This window comes from Anomaloglossus baeobatrachus, chromosome 8, assembly GCF_048569485.1.
Source record: "Anomaloglossus baeobatrachus isolate aAnoBae1 chromosome 8, aAnoBae1.hap1, whole genome shotgun sequence".
Taxonomy (NCBI): domain Eukaryota; kingdom Metazoa; phylum Chordata; class Amphibia; order Anura; family Aromobatidae; genus Anomaloglossus; species Anomaloglossus baeobatrachus.
The window spans coordinates 40,245,833-40,256,423 of NC_134360.1; the positions used below are offsets into that span (position 1 = coordinate 40,245,833).

The 10,591-nt window shown below is 45.3% G+C and overlaps 1 protein-coding gene and 1 long non-coding RNA gene across 2 annotated transcripts in view; both read left to right on the top strand.

Annotated features, from left to right (window-relative positions):
* COL7A1 (collagen type VII alpha 1 chain) overlaps positions 1 to 10,591 on the top strand; it is a 193,444-nt gene that overhangs the window by 39,215 nt on the left and 143,638 nt on the right. The window contains exons 13-14 of the mRNA XM_075322059.1: positions 84 to 206; positions 5,903 to 6,049. Of these exons, the coding sequence (XP_075178174.1) occupies positions 84 to 206; positions 5,903 to 6,049 (270 nt within the window). The remainder of the gene's footprint in view (positions 1 to 83; positions 207 to 5,902; positions 6,050 to 10,591) is intronic.
* The window catches only part of LOC142249695 (uncharacterized), a 9,986-nt gene continuing 8,727 nt past the window's right edge, over positions 9,333 to 10,591 (top strand). Inside the window, exons 1-3 of the long non-coding RNA XR_012725091.1 lie at positions 9,333 to 9,434; positions 9,879 to 10,025; positions 10,128 to 10,253. This is a non-coding gene — a long non-coding RNA (uncharacterized LOC142249695). The remainder of the gene's footprint in view (positions 9,435 to 9,878; positions 10,026 to 10,127; positions 10,254 to 10,591) is intronic.

The window sequence follows — 10,591 nt, forward strand, 5'->3', positions numbered from 1 at the left end:
CACCTATCTCATATCCCGCTATCCCAATGTGCTTATTTTACTTAGTACATTTCAATAATGTCACTTTTGGTTTCCCATGACAGGTGTCACCATTGGTACAATCACAGACTTAAAGATCACAGAGGTAACAGGCAAGCGGGTACGGTTATCATGGAATGGGCTACCCGGTGCCACAGAATACAAGGTTGTGATTCGCAATGCAGACGGTAAGTCCTATAACATAAGGGGATGTAAAGATAATGCAACTTCTGACACTCCTGCATTTATTTAACCTGTAATTAATTATATTTTTTTCTCATTATGTAACTTTTCCAAATTGTGCTAATGTAATGCCTAATATATTTCAGGCTTCAATTTCCCTTAGAAAGACATGGGGTGAAAAAAGGGTATTCCCATCTTCATAGTGTGATGATTGTCATTAGGTGGCGCTATACCATTCAATAAGAAGGAATACGGGTTAGGGTACTTTCACACTTGTGTTGTTTTCCTTCCGTCACAATCCGCCCTTTTGGAAAATAGCGGAATCCGTTAATGGATTCCGCTGTTTCCCATAGCCTTGTATGGATGACGGATTGTGCCAAAAGGACCTGCGTTGCTTCCGCTGGGCGACGCTGCTTTGCTTCCGCCCAGCGGGAGGAACGCAGCATGTAACGTTTTTTGAGCAGCGGAATCCTTAGGATTTCACTGCACATGCTCTCTCTGGCTCCCTGCAGCCGTAACCAAGGTAAATATCGGGTAACCAAGCAAAGTGCTTTACCCGATATTTACCCTGGCCACATGTGCAGGGAGCCCGACACTTCCCCGCTCGGCTCCGCCCCCTCCCATAATCCACTCCGCATGTATATATATACACACACACACACATACACACTCACCTGTCCTCAGCGCCATGGCCCCGCTCGGCTCCACCCACTCCGCCCCCCGCACACCTTCTCGGCGGCCGAGCGATCAGCTGATCACCCGGCGCTGGGAGTGATCACTTTACCCCCCCCAATCCTGGGAGCGATCAGCTGATCACCCGGTGCTGGGAGCGATCAGCTGATCACCCGGCGCTGGGAGAAATCAGCTGATCACCCGGCGCTGAGAGCGATCAGCTGATCACCCGGCGCTGGGAGTGATCAGTTTAACCCCCCCTCCCCCGTGCTGGGAGCGATCAGCTGATCACCCGGCGACCGGCTGCTGGGAGCGATAAGCTGATCGTTCACAATAGTCTGCCGCTGGTGAAACTGTGTAAAAAAAAAAAAAAGGCTAATTCCGTTGTTTTGTATGATCCATTATGCCACTATATGCAACACATCCGTTGCATCCGTCACACAACGCAATGCAACGGATACCGTTCAACGCAAGTGTGAAACTAGCCTTAAGCCCCGCTAAAACCACAGGGTCCAAAAGATTGATTAATTCCTTTTTATTTGTTCACAGGTCAACACGTTTCAGAGACATCCGTCTCCTTCATCAGGACATAAAAGGAACAGCATGCTGTTCCTTTTTTGTCCTGATGAAGGAGACGGATGTCTCTGAAATGCGTTGACCTGTGAACACATAAAAAGGAATTAATCAATCTTTTGGACCCTGTGGTTTTAGCAGAGCTTAACCCGTATTCCTTCCTATTGAATGGTACATCTCCAAAACATCAGGGCTGCTGCTGACCACCATTATTACATGCGCTATAAGGGGTTGTGACTCTCACAACCCTTCAAGGTTAGTACAATGCAAGTAATACCTCTATTTTTTATATCAGGTAAAACCCTATTGCGCTCTTATTTCCACAGCCCATATCCTCTATTAGGTGGCGCTAGTCGCTACTTACATGCAGTAAAAGGAGAGGTAATCAGACAGGGGGCATGACAGTACATGAGGGGCAGACAGAGATGAGGTCAAGACACAATCCGAAGGTCAGGGTTCCAGTAGAATACGTACAAAATACAGGGAGCAGGCGGGGATGAGGTCAGGAGGAAGTCCGAGGTCAGAAGCCGGGAAGTCACAACAGAAACAGGGGGAGACAGGCAGAGATGGGTCAACGACAGTCCGGAGTCGAGAGGCCAAAATCTAAACACTGAGCACTATGGGAGTCAACAGCACAACGGTAACCAGGAACGACAACTGGCGGAGTAATGAGCTAACACACTCCATAAAATGCAAAGCAATCACTGGGAAAGAGAAGCATCTATGTGATCACCTCCCAGGACCATCGTGGAACCCAGTGCTGTGAAATAACCAGCAGAGCATTTATCCTGCAAAACGCTCTGCACTATAAGCAACATATACTGGTTCTATAGGAGAGCACAGCAGAACAATACAGAATGTCCTGCACCTAGGAATCGTGACACATAGTGCTTGGAATAACAAACATCTTTCCAATTTATTAAAATTTGCCGCTGTTCATGAGATATTAACACTTTTCTTATGTTTACAGTTTGTTGCCTAGGAGACCGACCACAACTGCGGTATAGCACATTAGCATTGCACTGAAGATGTCTGGGATTAGAAGGTAACAGCGTGCTTCATCGAATCTGGCCAGTTTAAAAAAGTGCTTACAAGCTCAATACAAAAGAGCTTGTTAGTACTTTTCATGTTCAGCCACAAGCAGCAGTGGTCGGTCTCCAAGGCTGTGAGGTGTAAACAAAAGAAAACTGGTAATATCTCAATAACGTCCGAAAATTTTAACAAACAGTATAATGCAAATTGATAGAGTCATCTCGATATGACTATAGGGAGCGCCAATCCATGTCAGTTATACAAGACTACTCACCAACAATAGATGCCGAGGACGAGGACGTTGATTGTTTTACGAACAAGTTCAAGAAGAAATCGACAAGATTTACTCATTATCATGGGAGACTTGAATGTCAAAGTTGGCCATGGCAAACATGGAATCGTTGTTGGAAACTTTGGACTTAGTGACCAAAACGAGGCTGGAGGAAGATTCATTGAGTTTTCTACAACAAATGAACTGTCCATCATGCACACCTTCTTCCAAAATCACAACCAGAGCCTTTACACATGGACATCACCGAACGGAGCCTATAAGAATCAGATTGACTACAAATGCGTTCGACAAAGATGGAGGTCGTCAATCATTGCTGCGAAAACAAGGCCAGGAGCCGACTGTGGAACTGGTCATGAACTTTTGATAGCAAAGATTAGAGTCAACCTGAACAAAAGGAATAGACAACAGATAATTTGCAACTTCAATTTGACCAACATATTTGAAGCTTTTTGCAACGGTCTGCACAACCGATTTATATCTCTGGATACGGATAAAAGAAATCCTGATGAATTATGGACACATAACGACGATTATTACCATGTTTTTCCAAAAATAAGACACTGTTTTATATTTTTTTTGCCCCCAAAAAAGCACTAGGGCTTCTTTTTGGAGGAGGTCTTATTCTTGGAGAAACACGGTTGGGGGGTAAGTTTACCCCCCAAAAAAGCAGACCCCCCCACTTCCCAGCAGACTCATACTCACCAGAGCAGGACGTCTGCGTGGCTCCCAGGTCCTCCTGTGATCTCCGTTGGGTGCTGCACGCCATCCTCCCCTGCTAATGGCTGACACGCTGACTGACACACACACACACAGCAGATCACACACACAGCCGATCGCACACACACAGCCAATCACATACAGCCCATCGCACACACACACACACACACAGCCGATCGCGCGCACACACACGCACACACACACACACACACACACAGCAGATCACACACACGCACACACATCACATCCAGCGCAACCAGCCGCAGGGAATGATGGGAGGAAGTCACATGTCCGGCCGCAGGTCCTGTTCTGCAGGTCCTTGCGCTCCCCCGCACTGCCTCTCAAGATTCTGCCGGCGAGAAGAGATCGGTGTCGCTGGATGTGGTGAGTATGTATGCGATCCGATGTGTGTGCGATCTGATGTTTGTGTGTGTGATTTGATGTTTGCGTGTGATTCAATGTTTGTGTGTGTGATCTGATTATGTGTGCGATCTGATTATGTGTGCGATCTGATGTTTGTGTGAGGTTGGATGTTTGTTTGTGAGATCTGGTGTGTGTGTGTGAGATCTGATTGTGTGTGTGTGTGTGTGTGTGTGAGATCTGATGTGTGCGGGCGTGTGATCACTGCAGGTCTTCTACTCGGCGTCTGGGGAGTGTGATTGTGAGGTGCCCGCTGTGTATAATGAAGTGTCCTGCAGTATCTGTATCTTTTTTTAGCTGCATGGATACTTCATTATTATTCCGCGACTAGGGCTTATTTTGGGGGGGGGGGGGGCTTATATTTAAGCCTTGCTCCGAAAATGTTGAAAATCCCTGCTAAGGCTTATAATTGGGTGAGGCCTTATTTTTTGGAAAAACTCGGTACTGAAGAAGCCAGAAAGACAATAAACAAGAGGCAGAAGAGACCCCCACAGCAATGGTTAACAGAAGAGGCCCTAAAATTAGTCGAAAAAGACAAATAGCAAAAGCAAATGGTAACAAGCAGGACCCTGACAACATCAATAAAAGACTAAAGAGAGCCATTTGAGCAGACAAAGGACTTTATTACCAAAAGATATGTACATAGATAGAAAACAAACATCTGAAGGGCAAGACCAGGAAGGCATACCGAAAGCGTCTGTCAAAAAACAAAGCACCTGAATGTAACAATATTCCAATACAGCTAATAAAGTCTTGTGAAGCAGAAGCTGATGTCATCGCACACCTGTGTCAATGGATATAGACCACTGGTAAATGGCCTGAGGATTGGACAAGATCAGTGTTTGGTCCTATTCTGAAGAAGGGAGATGCTACCGACTGAGGAAATTATCGGACTATTGCTCTAATACCTCATTCCAGCAAAATACTACTATACTATACTACTACTATAGGATTCCTACTCAACACAAGATATTGACTACTGCCAGGTATGACCGGGACGCATTTGAGATAGGTGGCAAGAAACTGGAAGTTGTAAAGGACTTCAACCTGTTCCGATGAACACTCAAGATGCAGCCGGAAGTCAATAGGAGAAAAACTATTGGCAAATCAACAATGAAGTCACTGGACAAGATCCTCAAATAAAGGAACATTTCACTGGTGACAAAGACACGGCTTGTACATAGTCTGGTCCCGGCTCGTACATAGTCTGGTTTTTCTGTAGTCACCCATGGATGCGAAACCTGGACGATAAACCAACAAAACAGAAGAAGAATGAACGCCTTTGAAATGTGGTGCTGGAGAAGGAGGCTATCAATACCATAGATGTCAAGAAGAACAAATAAATCAATTTTGGAGCAAATCAAACCAGACATGTCACTCAAAGCAAGAATCACCAAGCTACGACTCACCTACTTTGGACACATTATACGAGAAGAGCAATCACTGAAGAAGGACATCATGGTCGGAAGAATGAAAGGAACAAGACGAAAAGGAAGTCCAGCAACCCGATGGCTTAATACTATTAAGATAACGGCGGAGAAGACCCTGGTGGACCTATCTGGGCTGCACAAGATCCCTCTTCCTACAGAGCATTCATCCATCAAATTGCCATGGCTCGAGATCAGGCTGAACACCGTTAAAACTTTGCAAAATTGTTTATTTTTACAAGTGCTATCTGACAATATCCATCTATGAAGATGGGAATAACCCTTTGAATAGTACTTCTATGTGAAACCAATAGGGGAAACTTATCAGAAAATCTGTATACAGTAAACTGCCACGCTTCCCTCTAGTGGTGATTGGAGGTTACTAGAACTTTATCATTTATGTCTATGTCTTTTTGGAGGTTTTGAGCTCTGCATTAGAATTACAAAGCTCAGACCTGTATTTATATGTAGATACATTGGGAAATAACGATCATAGAATTTTGAATCTATTTTGATAGAGAATTGTGTTCTAGGGTGGACAAACTAAACTGTTAAAATATGTTTGCAGGTAGCTTTGAAAGAACCAGAAATGTTCCTGGAAACCGAAACACAATTGACATTGATGATTTGGAAGAAGGTGTAACGTACTATGTCCTGATATCAGCGCTCATAGGGAGACGGGAGGGCTCCCCGGTTTCTATCACTGTCCGAACAGGTATTTATCTAATGAACTTCATGGATCTAAAAAAAAAATGTCATTTTTTTCTCTGCCAACCCCCATGGACACTGTAATGGTTCCCAAACAGCATATATTATCCATGTAAGAAACCTAAATAAGTTGTCTCAGATGCATCTATCTGGGGGTCCCTGTCCGTTGGTTTGTCCATTTCTGTCCGCCTGACGGTAGCGTGAATCCTGTGGGGTTGGAGTCCCTGGTCCTGTCCCCGGTTCACCCTTTGCTACTGAGTCTTCGGATTCTTTAGGGTCAGCGAGGTCCTTGATGGTCCCCTCGCTGTACAGGTGTTAACAGGTCAGCTTGGAGGTCTTTCCTGTCCTAGGGTCCTGTACCCCGTTGGTGCATAGTTCCGGAGTACTCCACTGGCAACTACTCTCCTGGGTACCAGGTTACTGTTAACCCGAGTCAGAATGTCTCCTCACATCCACCTTCACTCCTCTCCTTCTCTTGTCTGACTACTCTCCACAGTCTGCCCCTCCCACCTGGTCAACTAGTGGACTGGACTGGCTCCACCTCTTGGCGGCCATACATTGGTCCAACCCTAGCTTTGCACCATTGTATGGGGATTGTTGGGGAAAACTGGGATTACCTGAGTTCTGGTGTGTTACCGACACTGGTCTCCCGGGGCCCTAGGGGGCAGGCCCTGCATCCTTGTGGGGATGCAGAACCTTGTAGCACCCTGATGGCTTCAGGGGTGCTACATGTACATGAGGAATCACACCATTTCTGCCCATGATATGACTTGTATCCTGCATTTTTCACCAGTTTTTCCCTCTGTAGGTTCTATCTCTAATTTTTAACTGTCTTTGAGCTAATGGCTGGAGATGGGCGGCTGCGATGTCTCCCATACACAGCACACAAAGACATTCCTGCTCTCATGTCTCCATGTAGCACTCCCCCGGCCATCCACGTGTGCTGCTGCCTCCTTCCCCTCCTGGGCTCTGTACATGCCGCACAGTGTTCCCGGGAGTGCACCTAAGACGCGTGCTCTCCTCTTAAAAGGCCGGCATGCCATTTCACAAAAATATGCATTTAAGGCACCCTTCTATTAGGGGAGGTGCCTGTGCAATGACTTTAGTTAGTCAGTCAGGTCCTGAGCTCCTGTCCTGTTATCCCTATGTCCGTCTCCACTACCTGCTTTCCCATACCTGTCTATCTCTGCCGTGCCCACCATTCCTGTCCGTACCCACCTGGCCAGCCTGCCTTAGTCACACCGCCTATACCCATCTATTCCTGAGTCCGTCACCTTCCTTGTTGGTCAACTGCCAGAGTCCTGGTCAATGCCCTGGGAGTGGTACTTGACAATTGCCTCGTGGTGGGTTCTTAGTCAAGCCTCTCCAACTAAGGGGTACGCCTAGGTCCCCCTGTGGTCCAGTGGGTCCACTAACTCCGCTTGGTGCCTCTACATTGGCCGTGAGTATAACAAGGATATTATAAAGCAGCACTGAGCAATGTAGCTGTGAATCGAGCACTGAGGTGAGATGAACATACTAGAAAGCAGCAGAATGGAGAACATTAAACAGCAGTTTTGAGAGATGCTGTTATGAATCTAACACTGGGTGTAGATCAACACTTACTGAAATAGGCAGCATAGAGGCTTTTTTACAGCAGTACTTAAAAGTGTTGCTGAGAATCCAGCTCTTTTGTGAGATGAATACTTACTAGAAAGCAGCAGCATGGAGAGAGCATTTCACAGCCCAGCCATTAGTTGCTGTGATTCCATCAATGGGTTTAGATTAACAGTTACTAAGTCACAGCATGGAAGCATGATATGACAATGCTGAGTAGGGTAGCTGTGAATTCAACACTGCGGTCACACACGAGGATTTATTAGAAAGCAGCAGCATGAAAAACATTATGCAGCAGTACTGAGCACTAATGTGAGATGAACACTTTCTAAAAAGTAACAACATGGAGGGCATCCTACAGCTGTATTGAGCAGTGTAGCTGTGAATCCAGTTCTGGTGTGAGAGAAACATTTACTAGAAAGCAGCAGTGTAGCTGTGAATCCAGCAATGGGGTGAGATAAACACTTACTAGAAAGCAGCAGTGTAGCGGTTAGATAAACACTTACTAGAAAGCAGTAGTGTAGCTGTGAATCCAGCAATGGGGTGAGATAAACACATACTAGAAAGCAGCAGTGTAGGTGTGAATCCAACACTGGGGTGAAATAAACACTTACTAGAAAGCAGCAGTGTAGCTGTGAATCCAGCACTGGCGTGAGATAAACACTTACTATAAAGCAGCAGTGTACCTGTAAATGCAGCACTGGGGTGAGATAAACACTTACTATAAAGCAGCAGTGTAGCTGTGAATCCAGCACTGGGGTTAGATAAACACTTACTAGAAAGCAGCAGTGTAGCTGTGAATCCAGCACTGGCGTGAGATAAACACTTACTATAAAGCAGCAGTGTAGCTGTAAATCCAGCACTGGGGTGAGATAAACACTTACTATAAAGCAGCAGTGTAGCTGTGAATCCAGCACTGGTGTGAGATAAACACTTACTAGAAAGCAGCAGTGTAGCTGTGAATCCAGCACTGGCGTGAGATAAACACTTACTATAAAGCAGCAGTGTAGGTGTGAATCCAGCACTGGGGTGAGATAAACACTTACTATAAAGCAGCAGTGTAGCTGTAAATCCAGCACTGGGGTTAGATAAACACTTACTAGAAAGCAGCAGTGTAGCTGTGAATCCAGCACTGGAGTTAGATAAACACTTACTAGAAAGCAGCAGTGTAGCTGTAAATCCAGCACTGGGGTTAGATAAACACTTACTAGAAAGCAGCAGTGTAGCTCTAAATCCAGCACTGGGGTTAGATAAACACTTACTGGAAAGCAGCAGTGTAGCTGTAAATCCAGCACTGGGGTTAGATAAACACTTACTAGAAAGCAGCAGTGTAGCTGTAAATCCAGCACTGGGGTTAGATAAACACTTACTAGAAAGCAGCAGTGTAGCTGTGAATCCAGCAGCGAGTGACATTACACTTATATGAAAATAGGTTGCGGAAATCTGACTCTCCGTGAGCTTGAAGTCCATCTATTTGACTGAGGCAGATTTTAGCTTTTTTTTCCAGATTGGATGATAAAAGGGTGTAATGGATGTGGAAAGAGTCTCATAAGTGGAGAAAGAAGCAGATTTCTCTAATAAGCTACAATACAAATTTTGCTTGTGCCATTGATTTGTGCAGAACAGCAGTGACTATTTAAGGTTTTCCATAGTGGATTATTTTCCCATTACAGAGACCGTCTCCTTTTCCGTTACGAACCTCCGTGTCCTGGATGTAAGGCGAGGACGTATCCGATTGGCGTGGAATGGCGTCCCCAGTGCCACAGAATACAGGATCTTCATCAGAAATTCAGAGGGTAAGAGACAGTCAGTCTTTAATCCCCGCAGCAGAGATGCAGGTGCCAGGGCTAAAGCACATGATGCTATGTAATCTGGAAAAAGCAGTGTCCAGCAGAAAATACAAGGTATAGAACCTATATACCCAGTTATACCCTATATATACACCTCCTGGGCTCTATTGCAAAGACTACCAGGACCCCACCATTCAGCATGGTCTTTTTTGTTGGTATATGCAACAGATGAGGACTTTTTTGTATGTGTAATGATGTGCTATATCTTACAACTCATCGGGCACCGGGACCCCAAAGTGTCTGCAGCCCCTGTATTGTCTGCAATAGTGGTCTCCTTCCCAGTATGCACTAAGGAGCATTTGCTGGGAGTTGTGGTTCTGCTGGAGAGCCACAGATTGGAGGCTTTTACCCCATAGTTACTCCTTGTTTCACTGTATATCTTACCTGCAGATGGCACAGAGAAGAGTCAGGTGATTTCCGGAGATCAGACAACATATGAGCTGACGGATATACAGGAAGGCATCACGTACATAGTGAGGATCCTGCCCGTGGTGGGCACCAGAGAGGGTATCCCTGTGACCATCAATGTGAAGACAGGTAGGAGTCTGTGTGTAGCACTATGCTGCACAGGAGATATTTCTATGTATATAACAGGCAATGCTGGTTCTGCTTCTGATATGAAACATTCTGGTTTTTCAGAAGACACAGTAGTGGCCGGAGTTGCAAATCTTCGGGTGGTGGATACAACATCATCCAGACTCAGGATCGCATGGACTGGCATTGCCAGAGCTACTGGATACAGGGTCACATGGAGGCACAGCGACGGTAACGGGAAAATAGTGCCGTACACATGGATTCATCTATCTATCTATCTATCTATCTATCTATCTATCTATCTATCTATCTATCTATCCCTCTATCTATCCCTCTATCTATCTATTCCTCTATCTATCCCTCTATCTATCTATGTATCACTCTATCTATCTATGTATCACTCTATCCCTCTATCTATCTATCCATCTATCTATCTATCTATCTATCTATTCCTCTATCTATCTATCTATTCCTCTATCTATCTATCTATCCCTCTATCTATCTATCTATCTATCCCCCTATCTATCTATCCCTCTATCTATCTATCCCTCTATCTATCTATCCCTCTA